The following is a 21853-nucleotide window of genomic DNA, read 5'->3' as shown; positions in this document are numbered from 1 at the left end:
TCAGAATCGAAGTATTGATCACTAGCCTGGCCCAGGTTCCTGAGAAAAGGGACCTTTCACATTCCTGTTATACTTTGAAAATAAGACACAAAATGAACGAAATTAAGGCTATCACTCTTATGGGAGTGAAATTTAGGACGTCTGGTCCATAGGTAGAAAGGTGCTTGCTTCTGCACGGCTGACTGCTGCTGGCCCGTAGCAGTGCCATGCCCTAGGCGGGGCACCACGCTGGTCATCAGAGCCACTGGAGATGATGGCACAGAGGCTTCTACTCCCAGCTTATGGGAATGGTGAAGACAGAAAAGTCTCCAAGACAACGTAAGTATCAGGGTATGGGAGACAAACTCATCAAGGGTAAAAAACAAAACCAGGCACAGCAGCTTCCCTTACCTCTCAGTCTGTTCACCTTCTTCCAAATACATTTATACCTGCTTGCTCTCCATAAACTAAACCAAAACTAAATATGTGCGTCCAAAATTTGCAAAGAATAGCTGAATCACAGGATGCTATAAGTAATAGAATACTATTAAGTTCTTAGGTTGAAAAACAACTTCTGAAGTTTTCTAAATGTCCATCAGAATCTGTCATCCATTATGTTCTTCCTCAGCCACTGTAAGCCCGATCAGAGTACCTAGAACGAAGTTTAAAGGTAGTATTTGATTTATTAGGATATGCAGACTCCAGAATCCAAACAGAAAATAAACAGACATTTTAACAACTTGAGACGTACCAGGGAGTACATGAATACTCAGGGCTCCACACTACTATATAATGCTGCATTTCTTGGTTTTATTTGAAACAGTGCATATTTTTTAGCATTTTATGGTAGGATTTTACACTTGTCATTTACACAAATTACAAGGTTCTGCTTCAAGTCTTTAAAAAATTTTTTAAAAATTCAGCCCATATGCAGCACAAGAATATGCAAAACTACTTTACATTATACACACTTTTTATCAAAGGAGATACAAAATTCTGGCTTGTAGTTTTTAGACAAATACAAGAAGCTCCAAACTAGACACAAAGGGTTAACATTAATTTTCAAATATAAGTCTGCACTTGTGTTGTAGTTCTCTGAGATGTGAGTATATCAAATTCCTATGGGATTTAAAATTTTCCTTTTCATAGGAAAACAGAAATTGCCGGTAGACAAGTCCCTCCCCATCAGCTTGATCTTTCTACCAGCCAGGTCTCATTTCCCTTAGTGCCAGACACTTGCTTCACTTGGCCAAGTCAGTGTGGGCCATTTACATCTGTATGAAGAATGGATCCTTTAGCTAACTCCTTTGCAAAACATCTAAATAGCAATAAATTAGTGCAAATGGTTCTGCTACATTTTGTTTGATATGACTTAACATTTTGTAACCTAGTAAAACCATGGACAATCAGTTAAAAGGAGTGGGAGAAAAAGGTGAAGGTGAATGTACTTTCTTTTTTTTTTTTGGAGACAGTCTCACTCTGTTGCCCAGGCTAGATAGAGTGCCATGGCATCATTAGAGCTCATAGCAACCTCAAACTCCTGGGTTCGATGATCCCTCTGCCTCAGCCTCCTGAGTAGCTGGGACTACAGGTGTCCACTACAACACCCAGCTAATTTTTCTATTTTTAGTAGAGATGGGGTCTTGTTCTTGCTCAGGATGGTCTCAAATGCCTGAGCTCAAGCAATCCTCCCACCTAGGTTTCCCAGAGTGCTGGGATTACAGGCGTGAGCTGCCTTGTCTGGCTTTAATGTACTTTTTTTGGGTGACAAAATTAGAGGGCTTAAGAATCAAGTTGTCTGATGCTAAGAGAACTTTCAATTCTGTATCAAACACACCCGCTGACTGCTTGAGGGACTTCTCCGATAATTATGCATAGATAGTCTTTTCAGCATGTTGGAGGCAATATTTCATACTTTCATGGTACAGGGTTATGAAGAAGCAAGTTATTTTCTGTCATTGGTACCCACTGTTCCCTAGCCATCCTGAAGGCTAAATGTGTGAATATGCAAATTTAAATAATTTCCCATCTTTCAGTCAATATACAGCCAACTCTTGATTATCAGAACATAAATGACATTTACTTCTCAACAAACCTCACTGTTAACATAATCATATGCTTTCGACACATCTCACTGTTTCATATCCCATGTAGAGTATCAGGTTACAACACCAATGTTTACTTCCTCTAACCCAGGGTAGATGTGTGTAGGAAATGCAGAGTGCGCGTTCTGCTAAGGCTCTGGGGATGAGCCTAACCTGGGAACGGGAGCAGAGTATCAGCATGAGAAAAGAGAAATTTAAACTTCCTCCAGAACCAGGTCTTGCAATATGCCTTCAATATTTTGTTTTTAAATTTATGATTATCACAAAATTAAAAATGTGAGGCAGTGTCACTATTTTATACATAATATAGATAATGGAGAGTTGACTGTAATCATGTTCTTTATGACTTTAGCCCTTTCACATTAAAAAAATTTGTTAAGGATATGATAAAAAGATTAAAAAAGACTGCCATATGACATCTAGAAGCATTTATTTTATGCATGAAACTTAAATATGATCACGTGTACACAGAAAGTGCACACATTACCTATGCTGAACAATGCCAGGAAACATAATATGTTGATGCAACAGTTGTCTTCTAAAATTGACACAGAAACTGAGCCCAGACCAGCAGACAAAAGCAAAAACACTGAACTTCCCAATAACACAATGCTGAAAATTGATAGCAATCCTAAACACCTCCAACTTTCCTTACAAAGCTGCCAAAAAATTGACTTTTTCTTATATCGATAATAAAAATCTAGTGACAAACATTATAAAACCAAATGTTGGACAGTCTTTACTCCTTTAAAATCTCAAATAATCCATCATAGATGCAGGAGTAAAAACTATTTTAAAGTGATATGCTTTATGAAACAACAATATGTACATTTATTGCAAATTATATTAAACCAAAACAGAGGGGAAATCAAAATATGAAGTTTACTACTTGCAAATCAATAATAATTTTAATTATTTTCTCACTCTGATAAAAATCAGAAAGCAACATTTATAAAATTGCCACCACATCACTTTTCATAGCAGGGAACTAAAATCTGTACATCTCATTTTTGCAGAAAAGTAGGCAGGCAGAAAGAATTATACACAAAAGTTTCCAAAAGAAAAAACAAATATTTAATCTGATCTCTTTTCTTTTAAAAAATTAATTCAGTAGACTTCTATTTTTTCTTGTGTATTATGGGAATTCCTGGCTTTAAAATGGATGAATTTTCAGTGTCAGTGTAGAGGGACATCTTGTTACTTTCTTTAAAATAAAAACTGCAGCATGGAAATTAATGGTATATTATGCATTTAGACTCCAGATACATAGGAACTGGAACCAAATGTTAAGCAATTTGCTTAATTATTGACTTTTCATAAGAAAAGTCTGGGGGGAGGACAGAATAGAGTTGCTTTTAGCCTCTCTCTCAAGAGTATCTGCTGTACATTTCCATCAGAGGACTTGTGGTCATGTGAAAAGGAAGTAATAGTTCCTTTCAGTTTTCAAGGCAGAAAGCATGTATTCTGAAGTGAACGTCATTTTCTGTTTAGGGACATTGTGAATCCAAGTTTTTGCAGAAGCTGGAGCCTGTTTCTGCTTGGCCTTCATTTTCTCCCTTTGCAAATGAGTGTTCTTTTTACCTTGGGGATAGGAGTAGAAGAATACAAAGTTAGAAAAGATGTAGACAGGATATACACCAAGTCAGAATTATTTCATTTCTATAGTAATCTAAAGCCTGAAACTATTTTTTGTTTTTTTCTTTTTTATTTCTGACACAGAGTCTGACTCTGTTGCCCAAGCTAGAGTGCTGTGGCATCAGCCTAGCTCATAGCAACCTCAAATTCGTGGGTTGAAGTGATCCTCCTGCCTCAGCTAGCCAAGCAGCCAGACTATAGGCACCTGCCATGATGACTGGCTAATTTTTCTATATTTATTTATTTAGACAGAGTCTCACTTTGTCACCCTTAGTACAGTGGCGTGGCATCATAGCTCACAGCAACCTCAAACTCTTGAGTTCAAGTGATCCTCTTGCTTCAGCCTCCCAAGTAGCTGGGACTATAGGCACCCGCCACAACGCCTGGCTATGTTTTAGAGACAGGGTCTTGCTCCGGCTCAGGCTGGTCTTGAACCTTGAGTTCAGGCAATCCACCCACTTCAGCTTCCCAAGTGCTAGGATTACAGGTGTGAGCTACTGCACTGGCCATTAAAAAAAAACAAACAAAAAAATAATATATATATATACATACACACACACACACATATATATTCCCCCCCGATCTGAGACTTTAGTTGGTATAAGGAATCTTTTCCTAAACTATATAAAGAAAACACCAATGAAGAAGTTGTTTTCAACTATTTAGTGCTGCTATTCAATGCTCTATTGGCTTACAATGATACAAGCTATTTATAGGAAATAGTTGTAACTTTTTATTAACATTTTCATAAATGACATTATAGAAGAAAAATTATTGGCCATAGGCAAAGTAAGTTCTGATTCCTGAACTGGGTAAACATATACACATTAGTGTGTGTGTATATATATATATATATATATAAAAGGGAGGAAAAATTTAGCTTAATTCTGTTAAGAGGAATTCCCTGTCTTCATCATTTCCCTAGTAGGGTGGGACATTCCGACCCCTGGAAGCCTGAGCGAGTGAGACATGGTCTCCTTCTCTCCTGTCTCACCTACTCCTCTCTGAGAGAAGCAAGAGCTCATCTGCCTGCTGTACCTTCAGGAAGCTTCCCTTTACTAGCTCTGAGTCCTCAGAATCTTCCTGGCTGCTCTCACAGACTTTTAAATGATCCAGACCACTGGAACAATTTCCTGGACTTGACTCTACGTCCCCAAGTGAATCGCCATCACTTGGCTTCTGAAAAATTTCATATTATTTTGGGAAAAATTTACTTGTTACTGAAAAAATATTCATGTCAAACTAATATATAGTTGCTTAACACAAGAGAATACACACTTAGAGGTTACTTAAATCTAAGATATGAACTCATGTGTTGTGAGGAAACCTCAAAATATTGTGGGTGCCAAAAAGATGTACACACATAAAGAGATCTTGTTGAAAGTAAAATTGATTATTCCTCAAAAGTGTACAAATTGCCAGTAAAAGATATGTGCATGGCATGTCCAGGTACACTTGACCAGGAACGGTATCTTCATTTTAATTTCAAAAAGTAACACATATGTAACATCCCTTAAAATGTACGTACATTTTTGGCACCCTCTGTACAAATGAGTACAGGAACTCATAAATTCTGTTCATAAAAACAGATCCCAAGATCCTTGAACACCCCAACACTAAGCACGCTAACCAAAACATGTGAATCCAAAGGTGAGAAAACTATAGTCTGTTATCTTATAGATTCCCCAGAAGTCCCAAGTTTGAGAACTGTCTCTCCATTGATGTTTTTACTGATAATCTCTTGGCCTTAAGTTTAAAGAAAACATTCAAGAACCAGCAGACCTATTAAAAACACATTTTTAATGCAAAACATTTGAACTGTTTCCCATTTGGACAATAGCGCCCACAAACAAAGGAAAAACAAGTGAACTAAACTACTGAAATGATGATCACTCCTTCACCCCAAAACAGAGGCAACATTAACATTCAGTTAATACTGTTAACTGTTTCCTGACCATAGGGCAAAGGGCTGATTTTTAGAAATGTATTGGGTGAGGGGCAGCGCCTGTGGCTCAGTGAGTAGGGCGCCAGCCCCATATACCGAGGGTGGCCGGTTCAAACCCAGCCCCAGCCAAACTGCAACAAAAAAATAGCCGGGCGTTGTGGCGGGCGCCTGTAGTCCCAGCTGCTCGGGAGGCTGAGGCAAGAGAATCACGTAAGCCCAAGAGTTAGAGGTTGCTGTGAGCTGTGTGATGCCACGGCACTCTACAGAGGGCGGTACAGTGAGACTCTGTCTCTACAAAAAAAAAAAAATGTATTGGGTGAACTAAAAGAATTTTCTCAAGATAAGTAACAACTTCAAAAGAAGCCCAAAATATAATCAGGAAAACTCACTGGAACCACCTACACACAAATACCTGGAGGGATTCATTGCGCAAAACTTCAAAGGGATTCAAATATTCTCAAATTAACTTTATTAAAATCTATACCAGTAATTTTTTGCATGTACTCTCTACATTTTGGTGGAATAAAATAATCCTTGAACCAGTAAATAAATTGTAAGTGGGGATCATGCTAAAAATAATTATTGATCTAATGCAGTCAGTAATAATACAGGAAGAGGAATTCTCCAGAGGCTAGCTAGCACTTGCCATGTGTCAGAATGGCTGTGGCATTGAAACGGCTCTAGAGGGTGGCGCCTATGGCTCAGTGAGTAGAGCGCCGGCCCCATATGCCGAGGGTGGAGGGTTCAAACCCAGCCCCGGCCAAACTACAACAAAAAAAATAGCCGGGTGCTGTGGTGGGCGCCTGTAGTCCCAGCTGCTCGGGAGGCTGAGGCAAGAGAATCGCTTAAGCCCAGGAGCTGGAGGTTGCTGTGAGCTGTGTGAGGCCACGGCACTCTACCAAGGGCCATAAAGTGAGACTCTGTCTCTACAAAAAAAAAAAAAAGAAATGGCTCTAGAGTAGCAGTTCTCAACTTGTGGGTCGTGACCCACAGGAACTGTATTAAAGGCTCACGGCATTAGGAAGGTTGAGAACCACTGCTCTAGAGGGTTAACAGTGCTGAGAATACTAACCAAAGGCTAAAGGATCAAATGAGGCAACAAATATAAAGAACCTAGACCGTAGCTGACATTATCAGGGCCTCAATAATGGTCTTTATTAATTTTTTAGTGATAAAATCCAAACAATCATACAATATGATAATAAATATCAAGTAATAAAATTAGACAAGCTTTCCAGAGGTGGTGTTAGTAGATAGTGTCATCTTGGGGTGGGGATCCTGTATTCAGATTGACAAGTAGAGAATAAAGATAATTAGGATAATTTAGGAGAGAGGTACTTTGAGATGTTTGCATAGCAAAGACAGTTGTGACCAGAGCAAGAAATAATGATCTGCACAGTGAGAAATGAAGGAAGTGAAAGGTGATGAGGTGGTTATGTTGAGTCAGAAAGCAGGGCCACAGAGAAGTGTGAGGGGACTAAGCCTTATTTATCAAACAAAACCCAGGGGTAAATGACTTGGTATAGCAATCCAGACATGACCCCACAATCCAAGGCCCCCTAAGGAGAGCTGATCTGTCACCCTGGATTCATCTGCAGCTCAGAGATGTTGTGTTTGACGGCTCTCGGGTTTGGCAACCCTATTTCTTCTCTTACCAGTTAGGTGATTGAAATTGTAATGATAACCTTAAATCGGATGATTCAAGGTACTGTATATTCAGAATTATCAGTCATGTGAGCTACCACTTGTATTTGATCCTCACTAGGCCTCAGGAAAATATAAGTGGAGTGGTAATTTGTAGTTAATGGAAGCTATGTGTAGAATCTTGTAGAAAGGTGGAAGTTCAACACAAAATGAAGTTAGCACTTTCAGGGATTTTGACAATTCAATGTTTTCTCCCGAATTGAGGCATACGTAAAACATCTGTTGAAGTCTCTACTGAGAAATTTTTGTTTTAATGTATCTGTCTATTCCATAGTTTTTGGTTAAGTACACACACTGAGGGGGAAAAAAACCCAAATAATAAATTCCTGAATATTCACAGTTTAAAATACCACATAAATTAGAGAAAAAACGTTAACTGCAGTTGCCCCCACTGTTAGCACTTCAGCTGATTTGAAGCCCTGATCTGACCCGAGAAAGGTCCTTTCAGGTCTTCATTTCCTTACCTCTAATTTAGGGTTGTACTTGCTTCACAATGGCTATTGGCAAGTCAGATAGATGATCATGAAACTTTTTCTTTCACCCAGCTATTTTTTTGGTTGTAGTTATCATTGTTGTTTGGCAGGCCGGGGCTGGATTCGAACCTGCCAGCTCTGGTGTATGTGGCTTGAGTCTTAGCCACTTGAGCTACAGGCGCCGAGAAGGAACTTTTTCTATTATCACTATTATTACTACTAAAACAGATGCCAGGCTCCATAACAAATACCATCTACACATAATTCTAACTAATTTTCACATGCCTTGCTCTTAGCATTGAGCGCTTCATTTACGTTTGCCATCTTCAGAAACATCTGATTGTTCTCATGGGTTTCCTCTCTAACCCTAAAATGCAAGGATTGTGTTTGCATATACTCTGAAAGAGGTTGGTCTCATTTAACCTTTAATTATTGCTAGTATTTCTTTTTTTTTTTTGTAGAGACAGAGTCTCATTGTACCGCCCTTGGGTAGAGTGCCATGACGTCACACAGCTCACAGCAACCTCTAACTCTTGGGCTTACGTGATTCTCTTGCCTCAGCCTCCCGAGCAGCTGGGACTACAGGCGCCCGCCACAACACCCAGCTATTTTTTTGTTGCAGTTTGGCCGGGGCTGGGTTTGAACCTGCCACCCTCGGCATATGGGGCCGGTGCCCTACTCACTGAGCCACAGGCGCGGCCGTATTGCTAGTATTTCTATAGAGATGAGATCTCACTATGTTGCCCAGGCTGGTCTTGAAGCCCTAGCTTCAAATGATCCTCTCACCTCAGATAACATGAGCCACTGTGCCCAATCTATGATTATTTTAAATAAACTATTTTACTTAATAGTTATTAAAACTATGTGTACATTTTCCATTTAATGGAAACCATCATATATATGAACTGTACCAGCTATTTAAACTAAAACACAGAACCATTTTAAGGATTCAATGGGATGACAAAGAGCTAAGCACTAAGTCTGGCTCATGAGATGTTGCAAAAGGTGTCCAGACACACTTCAAATCCATAGAAATATAACAGTCCCAAATTGCAGAATTTAATAAATGGTAATACAGTAGAACCTCCATGGTTGATCAACTCCTTACACTGACCACCTTGTCAAGTTGACCTCATTTTCACAGACCGGACATGCGCCACATGTATGCATTAGTACGGTAGGCCCAGTTCCTTATGTTGACCAGTTTACTGCAGTCCTTTGGGTGGTCAACCTACACAGGCTCTACTGTATTTTAAATGTATTTACACATACATTTCAGAGACACTGCACTTTATAAAAATACAGAAACAGGATCCTGGAGGTACTGTGAGTTGATCAAAACTGACTCTTTTCTATAAGGAATTCAGATATTTACAGTCTAATTTAGGGGTAGATGAGTTAGGTATGTAAGAACAAAAGAGGAGGACAGATTAAGTTCTAATTGTAGGTCAAGATGAAAGGGCCTGCCTTTTAGATTTCTAAATGGGGCATCATTCTTATAGTATGGAAAATGCAAAATCTCAGCCAAGAATAATTAAAGCTGAGCAGCTCTAAGACTGTTTCACTGGCAGGGTTGGGGAGAGGTAAGTTGTTGACCTATATTATAATTAACTACAAGAATTACAGAGCAGGGACTATCTTCTCCATTCTGGGACTCTGTACCCAAAGGTAATTCTTCTTTTTTGCAGTTTTTGGCCGGAGCTGGGTTTGAACCCACCACCTCTGGCATATGGGGCTGGCGCCCCACTCCTCTGAGCCACAGGTGTTGCCCCCAAAGGTAATTCTTTAGGTTATGTAAACCCATGCAACCCTCTGAAGGATACCAAGCAAAATATTCTCTTTGCCAACAAACAGAAAAATCAATATGCCATATAATAAATAAAAATTAACTGAAGGAAAAAAGATCTTTCTTCAGATTAATCCCTTAAACATGGAGGTCATGAGATAAAACAAATGCCGTCATAACTTACTTAGGAAAAGAGAAGTTCTCATTCGCCAAGCCTACGTGTTGGGGATGATTGGCAGACACTAAGATAAAACAAAACGTATAAACTCAAGGCCAAGAAGAAATGACATATGTTACCTTTGCAAGTCGATCTGTCTCTCTGCTGGTGCTGCCTTTTTGGCTACATCTTGCAGTTTGGGTGCTTTGGCATTACCTGCTTCCAAACCCCCAGGGATCTCCTGACCGGCCGCAGCTCTTTTCCTTCCCTTGTTAACTGGTTTATTGATATCATCATTTTTGGTTGCATTGCCCTGAGATTCAGACTTGGGTCGACGTCCTCGCCTAGGTTTGGCTGGGGCAGGTGGTCCTGATTCATCCACCTTCTCATCTGTTTTTTGTTGGATGTTCTCTGCACCAGCTGCGGTTACTGTTCTTTTCTTTCCTCGATCACTGCTGATGTTGCCCTGGGTAAGCTGATCAGAATTAATTTCCTAAAAGAGCATGGAAGAATTCTATAAACATAAACTCCTTAAATATCAATGATTTATCCTAGAAAAAAGTATCTTAAGGAAATTGGGACTCTAGGGCTTCTAGTTAATTGCTTACATAGACATAGAAAAGTAAGCTCCTGGAAGAGAGGGTCTGGGGTAGGTGCCTACCACAGTACTCGGCACTTTTTTTCTTTTTCTTTTTTTTTTTTTTTTTGAGACAGAGTCTCACTTTGTCACCCTCGGTAGAGTGCTGTAGTGTCACAGTTCACAGCAAGCTCAAACTCTTGGGCTTAAGCGATTCTCTCAACTCACCTTCCCAAGTAGCTGGGACTACAGGTGCTCGCCACAACCGGCTATTTTTTTTGTTGCAGTTGTCATTGTTTAGTAGGCCCGGGCTGGGTTCAAACTTGCCTGCGTAGGTGTATGTGGCTGGCGCTAACTACTGAGATATGGATGCTGAAATAGTACTTGGCACATTTAATATGCACAATAATTGTGTATTAAAAGCACAAGCAATATATACAAGATAAAGAAAACCTACCTTTTTCCCTATCATATCCATTCCAAATGATCCCCCACTGCCCCATGCAGTCTCTCTGTTACCAAGGCTACAGTCCAGTGATGTCATCACACAGCTACCATCACCTCCAACTCCTGACTGACCTCAAGTGAGCCTCTTGCCTCAGCCTCCAAAGTAGCTGGGAATAAAGGCACACACCACCATGCCTGACTCGTATGTTCTATTTTTGGTAGAGACAGGGTCCCACTCTTTCTCAGGCTGGTCTCAATCTCCTGAGCTCAAGCAATCCTCCCGCCTCAGCCTCCCTAGGATTACAGGCACCCAGCCCCCAAAGAAAAAGCCTTTTGATAGATATGCTTTAAATTTATCATTTTTCAAAAAAAGTGTTTTCATAATTCAACATGCTATTTCCTCTCTGATGCATCTAACTATGGTCATCTTTGTACTCCGACTTCTCACTCCATTCATTCATCTCTTTTTACAACATCAACTGATTAACCTTTTCTCTGAATATTTCTTGTTTCAGTTTAGCATGTATTAAGTCCTTGAAAAGCTTCAAAGTTCTTAATCTATAATTTTTATTGGGAAAAAATGTTCAAAATAATAAAATTCCATTTTACTGTAAGAAACATAATGGAGAAATAATAGTTTTCAGAATGAAAGTGACCTTTATATGAAGGATATTTAGGAAGCATTATAGTTTTTATTGATAACCTTAATAGATTAAAAGAAGAAGAGTAGGGGCGGCGCCTGTGGCTCAGTCGGTAGGGCGCTGGCCCCATATACCGAAGGTGGCGGGTTCAAACCCAGCCCTGGCCAAACTGCAACTAAAAAAAAATAGCCGGGCGTTGTGGCGGGCGCCTGTAGTCCCAGCTACTCGGGAGGCTGAGGCAAGAGAATCGCTTGGGCCCAGGAGTTGGAGGTTGCTGTGAGCTGGGTGAGGCCACGGCACTCTACGGAGGGCCATAAAGTGAGACTCTGTCTCTACAAAAAAAAAAAAAGAAGAAGAGTAACACTATTATCATCCAAAAATGTCATATATACATGCGTGTGTGTATATATGTAGATGTATAAATACATATAATTTTTTTCCTTGAGACATGGTCTGGCGTCTAGGCTGGAGTGCACTGACCCAATCACAGCTCACTACAGCCTCAAACTCCTCACCTCAAGTGATCCTCCTGCCTCAGCCTCCTGAGTAGCTAGAACTACAGATGCACACCACTCTGCCCAGCTTTTCTATTTGTTTCATTTTTTGCCCTGGCTGGCTTTGAACTCCTAGCCTCAAGTGATTCTCCCACCTCAGCCTCCCACAGAGGAGTAAGCACACCTGGCTTTCTTTCTTCTTTTTCTTTGAGACAGAATCTCACTTTGTTGTCTAGGCTAGAGTGCAATGACATCACTACAGCTCATTGCAACCTCCCATTCCTAGGCTCAAGTAATCCTCCTGCCTCAGCCTCTCGAGTTGCTGGGACTATAGACAAGTGCCACCATACCGGGCTAATTTTTTCTGTTTTTGTTAGAGATGGAAGGTTGCTTTTGCTTAGGCTGCTCTTGAACTCCTGACCTGAAAGGATCCTCCCATCTTGGCTTCTAAGAGTGCTAGGATTGCAGGTGTGAGACACCATGCCCAGGTGTCTGGCATCTGGCTATTTAAACAAATATTTTTTAGAGACAGTGACTTGCTATGTTGCCTAAGCTGGTTTCAAAGTGGACTTTAGACATCCTCCCGATACTGCCGCCCCCAGTGATGAGATTACAGGTATGGGCCACCTTGACTGGCCTGTATCTTCTTAATTTTCATTTTCCCTAGAAAAATCTTTCCAGAATGGCTGAGGAAAAAACATTACAAATCTTCATTTTAAGGAAAAATGATTAAATAAATAAAACTCTTGGGAATAGGCTCAGCACCTATAGCACGGTGGTTACAGCGCTAGCCACATGCACTGAAGTTGGCAGGTTCAAACCCAGCCCGGGCCAGCTAACCAACAATGGCAACTACAACAAAAAATAGCTGGGCATTGTAGTGGGCGCCTGAAGTCCCAGCTACTTGGGAGGCTGAGGCAAGAGAATTGCTTGAGTCCAGGAGTTCTTTCTAATGGGAGTGAAATAGTGACACTCTGTTTCAAAAAGAAAAAAAAAACCCACAAACACACATAAAAAACAACTCTTGGGAATAATTTGAGAAAATCCCCAAATCAGTGTTTTACTTTAGGGTTTACTTCCATGTCAAGCTTCACTTTAAGAGAACAGGCAATACACAAAAGGACCAAGAGTAAGGTGGCCGTCAAGAGCTGAACCACAAAAACAGTACGTTACAGATCAGAACAGATATGCCAGGTCACTGTTGCAGAAATACAGCAATTCCTCAGCAAAACAAAATGGGACAACAACAAAAGAAATATTAAGCCGAAGCAGGCACCATTTGTTCAGCTGAATGTCTATCAGGTGTTTTGACTGCTTGGCATAGACTGTGGAATAAAACTGATATGGTTCCTGCTCTCACGTAGGTTAGTATGGTAGGTGACTAATTTTTAAAAAAGTAAATAAAGATTTAAGTCTGAATTACTCAAATGCTAAGAGGTTAAGTAACAGGGTGTTCTGGAAAAGAAGAAAATGCTAAGAAGGCGCCAGCCCCATTTGCTAGAGGTGGTGGTTTCAAAACCCAGCCCTGGCCAAAACCTGCACAAAAAAAAAAAAAAAAAAAAAGATTTGGGTGGCGCCTGTGGCTCAAGGAGTAGGGCGCCAGTCCCATATGCCAGAGGTGGTGGGTTCAAACCCAGCCCCGGCCAAAAAGAAAAAAAAAAGAAAATGCTAAGAAGAACCAATTTCTAATTGGTCCTTATGGGAAACTATTATTTAAGTAATACAAAATTAGGACCATGTCATATGAAAAGTAAAAACATTCTAGACATAAGAAAAAGATCGCATAAAGTACCCCAAGAAGAAAGTACTTGAGACATTTAAGGAATCTGCATTGAACAGAGCGGTGGGCAGAGAGATAAGAAAACACAGGGGAGGCAGGAACGGGACAGATTAGGAGTCCCTTGTAGGCCACGTTAAGAAATTCTGATTTTCTTCTAATGCTAAAAAAAGTAACTTTTAACAAGAGAACAAACATAATCCAAATTATATTTTTAAAATATAATGTTGGCGGATGTGGTAGTTCATGCCTGTAATCCTACCAGTCCAGGAAGCTGGGTTGAGTGAATTCCTTGAGCTCAGGAGTTCGAGACCAGCCTGAGTCAGAGCAAGAGCCAATCTCTAAAAATAGCCGGGTGTTGTGGTGGGCACCTGTAGTCACAGCCACTGGGGAGGCTGAGGCCAGAGAATCACATGGGGCCAAGAGTTTGAGGTTGCTGTGAGCTATGATGCCATGGGACTCGACACAGGGCAACAAAGTGAGAGTCTGTCTTAAAACAAACAAACAGGGCGGTGCCTGTGGCTCAGTGAGCAGGGCACCGGCCCCATATGCCGAGGGTGTCGGGTTCAAACCCAGCCCCGGCCAAACTGCAACAAAAAAATAGACGGGCGTTGTGGCGGGCGCCTGTAGTCCCAGCTACTCGGGAGGCTGAGGCAGAAGAATCGCCTAAGCCCAGGAGCTGGAGGTTGCTGTGAGCTGTGTGACACCACGGCACTCTACTGAGGGCAATAAAGTGAAACTCTGTCTCTACAAAAAAACCCAAAAAAACCCCAAACAAACAAAAATATAATGTTGGCTGCTACATGGCTATTGGATTGAAAGGGAGTAAAAATGTTAACAAGACAGTAAAATAATCATAGCATCAGAAGTTGAGTTAGACAAGACAAAGACAACAATTTTCAAGGGACAAGATATGATCAGGCCATTTACAGAATACATCCAGGCTCAGTGCCTGTAAGCTCTGCGGCTAGGGCGCCAGCTACATACACCAGAGCTGGCGTGTTCAAATCCAGCCCGGGGTTGCCAAACAACAATGACAACTACCAACAAAGAATAGCTGGGCGCTGTGTCAGGCACCTATAGTCTCAGCTACTTGGGAGGCTGAGGTAAGAGAATCATGTAAGCGTAAGATTTGAGGTTGCTGTGAGCCATGATGCTATGGCACTCTACTGAGGGCTACATAATCAGAGGAAATCCATACAGGAATACCTAAAATTTGTTTGGGTGTGGTGGTTCACACCTGTAATCCTAGCACTCTGAGAGGCCAAGGAGGGTGGATTACTTGAGCTCAGGAGTTCGAAACCAGCCTTAGCAAGAGTGAGAACCCGTCTCTACTAAAAACAGAAAAACCAGCCAAGTCTGGTGGCGTGCACCTGTAATTCCAGCTACAGAGGAGGCTGAGGCAAGAGGATTGCTTGAGCCCAAGAGTTTAGGGTTGCTGTGAGTTATGATGCCACGGTGGCAGAGACTCAGTCTTGGGGTGGGGGGAAGCAATCTGACTATCAGGAACTTAAGGCCACAGAAATAAAGGCAGCAGAACAACAACAAAAATAAAAGCAACAGATGTGCTTTTATTTATTTTTTAATTTTCTTACACAGTTTATGAAGAATATTTATTACAACACTATAATGGCAAAAAAAGGAAATGAAGTACATGTATATACACGTGATAATGATAAAACTGTACAGGAAAAAGTGACATATACAGATTAGATTGTTTAAAAAGGAAAAAAAGCTGACATTAAAAATCATGCACATGATCACATTTAACATTCATAAAAATTACACACTTATGCATATGTTCAAAGAGCTCAAGCAAATGCTAAATAAAAAGGAAACCAGTTTTCTCAGGTACTAAGAAAAAGAAGACTTGTAGAGGATAATATTGCTTGTCTCAATCCATGGGACATGTGTGTCGTGGTTCTGCTTTTTAACCTATCAGAATCATCTTCATGTTCCGATTTCTCCCACACAGTAATAGGAAAGAATGTGCCAATTTGTAAAAATGCAACCCACTTTACTAAATAGTTTTCATATATGTATATATGGAGTGATAAGTTGGTTTATTCAGCATTCTTTGAGAAACTGGTTATCAAGAAACACTCCTATAGATTTTTATATATAATTTCAGTATCAAGATTGTTTTTGAGCCTATAAGGCAAAAATCAGATCTAGGAAAGAAATGTCCCTATAAACATATGGGGACCTGACCAAGAAGTTACATGCTTTTGCCAAAACATAAGCCTCAGATTACAGGGAGGCTGTTAGAATAGTCTTTGGAGGCTCAGTGCCTGTCGCACAGTGGTTACCACGCCAATCACATACACCAAGGGTGGTGGGTTCGAACCCAGCTCGGGCTAGTTAAACAACAATGACAACTGCAACCAAAAATAGCCAGGCATTGTGGTGATTGCCTGTATTCCCAGCTACTTGGGAGGCTGAGGCAAGAGAATCACTTAAGCCCAAGAGTTTGATTTGAGGTTGCTGTGAGCTGTGATGCCATAGCACTCTACGGAGGGTGACATAGTGAGACTCTGTCTCAAAAAAAAAGAATACTTTTTGGAAATGTTGAGTTAAAATGAAGGTTTGGAACAATATATTACAAATCAGAAAGTAAGGCTTTTTGATCTGTCAGAAGAATTTAAATATCTAATTTAACAAATTTACATATAATTTTAGGCAGAGGCAGTAAGTTACCGATTACTGTACTAGATAAACATCTGTATGTCTACCAATGTATTACCTCTTAATATGCATTATGGATACATAACGTAACTATTTATGGCAATACACATTTTCTTCTCTACGTCTGTTTATGTTAAGACTGTTTAATTCTACACAAGGATCCTATAATATTAAACCTATTAGTTTCTGGATTCTAGAGTTATAATAGTGATAATTTTTATTTTTTGAGAAAGAATCTCACTTAGTTGCCCTCAGTAGAGTGCCGAGGCGTCATGGCTCACAGCAACCTCAAACTCTTGGGCTTAAGCAATTCTCTTGCCTCTGCCGCCCAAGTATCTGGGACTACAGGCACCCACCACAACACTAGGCTATTTTTTTTAGAGACAAGGTCACGCTCTGGCTCAGGATGGTCTCTAAGTCATGAGCTCAGGAGATCCATCCAACTCAGCCTTCCAGAGTGCTAGGATTTACAGGTATGAGCCACTGCGCCCAGCTTTAATAGTGACAGTTACCTGAATCCAGTGGTATGCTGTATTTCAAACAGCAAGAAGCAAGAATTTAGATAGTAAGAGACTGATCTAAAAATTTATCCTTATTTATGCAGCCTGAGTTCAGATAATGAGAGTTTGGATAGGAAAAGTTAAGATACTGTAGAAAAACTAACAGACCTACCTTATTTTATAACCGAGGATAATACTGAAAATATTTGATGACCAGTACAAATATATGGTGGCAATAAAAAGATAAGCCTGTCAAGAATATGATTCTGTGGGGAAAAATACTAAGCATCTTGAAGCCATTCCTACTGACATAAGTTGTCAAGGTCACCTTACAGTTGAATGGAAGCATAAAAAAGTCACACAATCTGCCCAAGTCAACATAAAGACGGTGTAGTATAGCAAGGATGCAGAACCAGGTCATTTGATACTCCCACCAGTTCTGTGATACTCCTTCCTCTCCTGACAAAATACTGTTAGAGAAAACTGGTGCCTTAAAGATCAACAATGAAGGCTTGGCACCCGTAACACTGTGGTTACAGCACTGGCCACATACACCAAAGTTGGTGGGCTTGAACCTGGCCTAGGCCAGCTAAACAACAATGACAACTGCAACAAAAAATAGCCGGGCATTGTGGTGGGTGCCTGTAGTCCCAGCTTGGGAGGCTGAGATGAGGTTGCTGTGAGCTGTGAAGCCACAGCAAACTATCTCAAAAAGAAAAAAAATAAATAAATAAAAAAGATCAACAATGAAGACTGCTGCTGTTAAATAAAAACTCAAACATACTTTAACCAGTGAAATCATATGGTAAAAACAAAACAGTGCTGACCTCTGCCAAGAGTCAATAAACTTTTGAAAAGATTTCTTTTTTTTTGTAGAGACAAGAGTTTCACTTTATGGCCCTTGGTAGAGTGCCGTGGCCTCACACAGCTCACAGCAACCTCCAACTCCTGGGCTTAAGCGATTCTCTTGCCTCAGCCTCCCGAGTAGCTGGGACTACAGGCGCCCGCCACAACAACGCCCGGCTATTTTTTGGTTGCAGTTGGCCGGGTTTGAACCCGCCACCCTCGGTATATGGGGCTGGCGCCTTACCGACTGAGCCACAGGCGCCTCCCTGAAAAGATTTCAAAAACTCCTGATTGTGGCTGGGCTAGGTGCATTCTTGGAGGCCAAGGGGGGGAAGGATCCTTGTGCTCAGGAGTTTGAGACCAGTCTGAGTAGGAGCAAGACTCTATCTCTACTAAAAATAGAACAATTAGCTAGGCATTGTGGCAGGCGCCTATAGTCCCAGCTACTTGTGACAGTAAAGCAGGAGGATTGCTTGAACCCAAGTTTGAGGTTGCCATGAGCTATGATGTCCCAGCACTCTATCTAGGGTGACAGAGTGAGACTTTGTCTCAAAACAAACAAACGAAAAATCTCTAAATTGTTATTCTTTCAAGGTATTGAGAGGGCTAATGTAGGAGAAGGATACCATTATGTGTGACCATAAGAATTCTTGTAAAACAAAGGGTGCATCTAAGCAGAATCATTTTAGACAGTGAAGCAGAGTAAGTATTGAAGGGAGTGGTATGGACTTAACATGCTGGCTGTGGTTTTTCTTACCCCTACTACAAAATTTTAGAGGGATTCCAATAATGGGGACAAATTCACTTGTTAAACGTTTAAATTTACCTTATTCTTTACAGGGTCAATATTCTTTACAGGTGTGACAGAAATAATTCTCACAGGCATCTCTTCATTTTCACTAACTCCAGTTTCTGTTGCCTCTGAACTCTGTTCCCTGTTGAAGAAAAATTAGAAGAGAAGTTCACTCTCTTAACATATCAATAAGGAAAGAGTTAGGCTGGTTTAGAAACCTTACTAAGTGAAGCAACAATAGCAATATTCAGATCTCTTATGGTTATAGACACTGTTTTATTATATAATATTACTGATTTTCATTTAAGACAGAAATGACTGCCTAAAACCATTTCACAAAGAATCATCAAGAAACAATAATAAACTTATTCTAAGCTTTATCTCTTGGGAGCAGAAAATCCGGAAACAAGAATAAAACTACAGAACATTGCACAGTAATTTCCAAAATGCACTGCAAGGGAGGGGGCTATAAGGAGAAGAGGCCACTTAAGAGGTATCTGAGCCTCCATCAAAAAAAATTTTTTTTTTTTTAGTTTTTGGCCGGGGCTGGGTTTGAACCTGTCACTTTTGGCATATGGGGCTGGTGCCCTACTCTGATGAGCCACAGGTGCCGCCCCTCCATCAAATTTTTAAACCACAGTTATTCTATATAATTTATTTTGTATTTTGGGGGTCTACTGCAGAAAAGGATTTAAAACATCACTGATTAGGCCAGGGGAGGTGGCTCACACCTGTAATCCTAGCATTCTGGGAGGCTGAGGTGGTTGGATTGCCTGAGCTCACAGGTTTGAGACCAGCCTGAGCAAGAGTGAGACCCCACCTCTAAAAACAGTGGGGCGTTGTGGTGGGTGCCTGCAGTCCCAGCAACTTGGGAGGCTGAGACAAGAGGATCACTTGAGCCCAAGAGTTTGAGATTACTGTGAGCTACGAAGCCACTGAACTCTACTGAGAGTGACAAGTGAGACTCTGTCTCAAAAAAAAAAAAAAAAAAATCACTGGCTGAATTTATTCTTACAGTTTCTTGTATAAGAATAAAATCAGGGGTGGCGCCCGTGGCTCAGTGAGTAGGGCATCAGCCCCATATACCGAGGGTGCTGGGTTCAAGCCCGGCCCAGGCCAAACTGCAACAAAAAATAGCAGGGCTTTGTGGTGGGCACCTGTAGTCCCAGCTACTTGGGAGGCTGAGGCAAGAGAATCGCCTAAGCCCAAGAGTTTGAAGTTGCTGTGAGCTGTGACACCATAGCACTCAACGGAGGGTAACAAAGTGAGATTCTGTCTCAGAATAGAAAAAGAAAAAGAATAAAAGAATAAAGAAAAGAAAAAGAATAAAATCAGTATTTAGTGTTGATAAGAGGAGAGTCAGAATAATAAGAGTCAGAAGTGATGGATATGTATAATTATTATGTACTGATAAAAAGTTACATTTAGGGCGGCACCTGTGGCTCAGTGAGTACGGCGCCGGCCCCATATACCAAGGGTAGCGGGTTCAAACCCAGCCCTGGCCAACTGCAACAAAAAATAGCTGGGTGTCGTGGCGGGTGCCTGTAGTCCCAGCTACTTGGGAGGTTGAGGCAAGAGAATCACCTAAGCCCAAGAGCTGGAGGTTGCGGTGAGCTGTAACGCCATGGCACTCTACCCAGGGTGAGAGCTCCACCCCCCCAAAAAAGTTACGTTTATATAAAAGAAGAAAGAGTAAGGAAGCAAGTGGGAATTCTTATTTTTATTTTTTTTTGAGACAGAGCCTCAAGCTATCACCCTGGGTAGAGTGCAGTGGCATCACAGCAACCTCCAACTCCTGGGCTCAAGCGATTCTCTTGCCTCAGCCTCCCAAGTAGCTGGGACTACAGGTGCCCACCACAATGCCCAGCTAGTTTTTGGCTGCAGCCATCATTGTTGTTTGGCAGGCCCGGGCTGGATTAGAACATGCCAGCTCGGTGTATACGGCTGGCACCTTAGCTGCTTGAGCCACAGGTGGGAATTATTATTATTGTTTTTAGAGACAGAGTCTTACTTTGTTGCCCTCGGTAGAGTGCCATGGCATCACAGCTCACAGCCACCTCCAGCTCTTGGGCTTAGGTGATTCTCTTGCCTCAGCCTCCTGAGTAGCTGGGACTACAGGCACACGCCACAATGCCTGGCTATTTTTGTTGTTGTAGATGTTGCAGTTTGGCTGGGCCAGGTTTGAACCTGCCACCCTTGGCATATGGGGCCGGCGCTCCACTCACTGAGCCATTGGTGCTGCCCTCAAGTGGGAATTCTTATACAGTGGCTAATACAGTAAACACTTCATAGGTTAATATAAACATGGAATAGTTTTGTAAGTGGAGAATGTTAGAACAGTGTCATTTTAAATCATCCTATACTAATCTGAGTTAAAAATTAAAAAGCAGGGCGGCGCCTGTGGCTCAAGGAGTAGGGCGCCGGTCCCATATGCTGGAGGTGGCGGGTTCAAACCTAGCCCCGGCCAAAAAAAAAAAAATTAAAAAGCAGGGGGCGGCGCCTGTGGCTCAGTGAGTAGGGCACCGGCCCCATATGCCGAGGGTGGTGGGTTCAAACCCAGCCCCGGCCAAACTGCAACAAAAAAATAGCCGGGCGTTGTGACGGGTGCCTGTAGTCCCAGCTACTCGGGAGGCTGAGGCAAGAGAATCATGTAAGCCCAAGAGCTGGAGGTTGCTGTGAGCTGTGTGATGCCACGGCACTCTACTGAGGGCAGTAAAGTGAGACTCCGTCTCTACAAAAAAAAAAAAAATTAAAAAGCAGGACTTGGCTCCCACAGCACAGTCGTTATGGCGTCAGCCACATACACCAAGGCTGGCAGGTTGGAACTTGGCCCAGGCCAGCTAAACAACTGCAACAACAAAAAAATAGCTGGGTGTTGTAGTGGGTGCCTGTAGTCCCAGCTACTTGGGAGGCTGAGGCAAGAGAATCTCTTAAGCCTAAGAGTTTGAGGTTGCTGTGAGCTGTGACGCCACACACCACTCTACCAAGTGAGACTCTGTCTCAAAAAAAAAAAAAGTAAATAAATAAAAAGCAATTCTACTTATTTAAAAGTTATATCTTTATAGTTTTCCTAAATGTTGAATTTTCCTTTTGAGATTAGTGCATGTGGTGTCTTGCTATGTTGCCCAGGCTGATCTTGAATTTTGGCTTCAAGCAATCCTCCCACCTAAGTTTCCTGAGTAGCTGGGATTACATGCGCAAGCCACTATGCCCAGCTCCTAAATTTCCTCATACATGTAAAGCAAAAAAAAAAAAAACTTCCATGTTAATTAGTTATAATATATCACAAATCCTCATATTTTCTGTTAA

The 21853-nt window shown here is 41.3% G+C and overlaps 1 protein-coding gene across 2 annotated transcripts in view; it reads right to left on the bottom strand.

Annotated features, from left to right (window-relative positions):
- Positions 1-769: 769 nt before the first annotated feature.
- PDS5A (PDS5 cohesin associated factor A) overlaps positions 770-21853 on the bottom strand; it is a 143225-nt gene continuing 122141 nt past the window's right edge. For both annotated transcript variants that reach the window (XM_053578145.1, XM_053578146.1), the window contains 3 exons: positions 18578-18686; positions 9925-10277; positions 770-3665 (listed from right to left, as the gene is read on the bottom strand). In XM_053578145.1, coding sequence (XP_053434120.1) covers positions 3662-3665; positions 9925-10277; positions 18578-18686 — 466 coding nt within the window. In that variant the 3' untranslated portion in view covers positions 770-3661. The remainder of the gene's footprint in view (positions 3666-9924; positions 10278-18577; positions 18687-21853) is intronic.

This window comes from Nycticebus coucang, chromosome 23, assembly GCF_027406575.1.
Source record: "Nycticebus coucang isolate mNycCou1 chromosome 23, mNycCou1.pri, whole genome shotgun sequence".
Lineage (NCBI taxonomy): Eukaryota > Metazoa > Chordata > Mammalia > Primates > Lorisidae > Nycticebus > Nycticebus coucang.
This window is presented reverse-complemented; position numbering and strand designations above follow the sequence as displayed.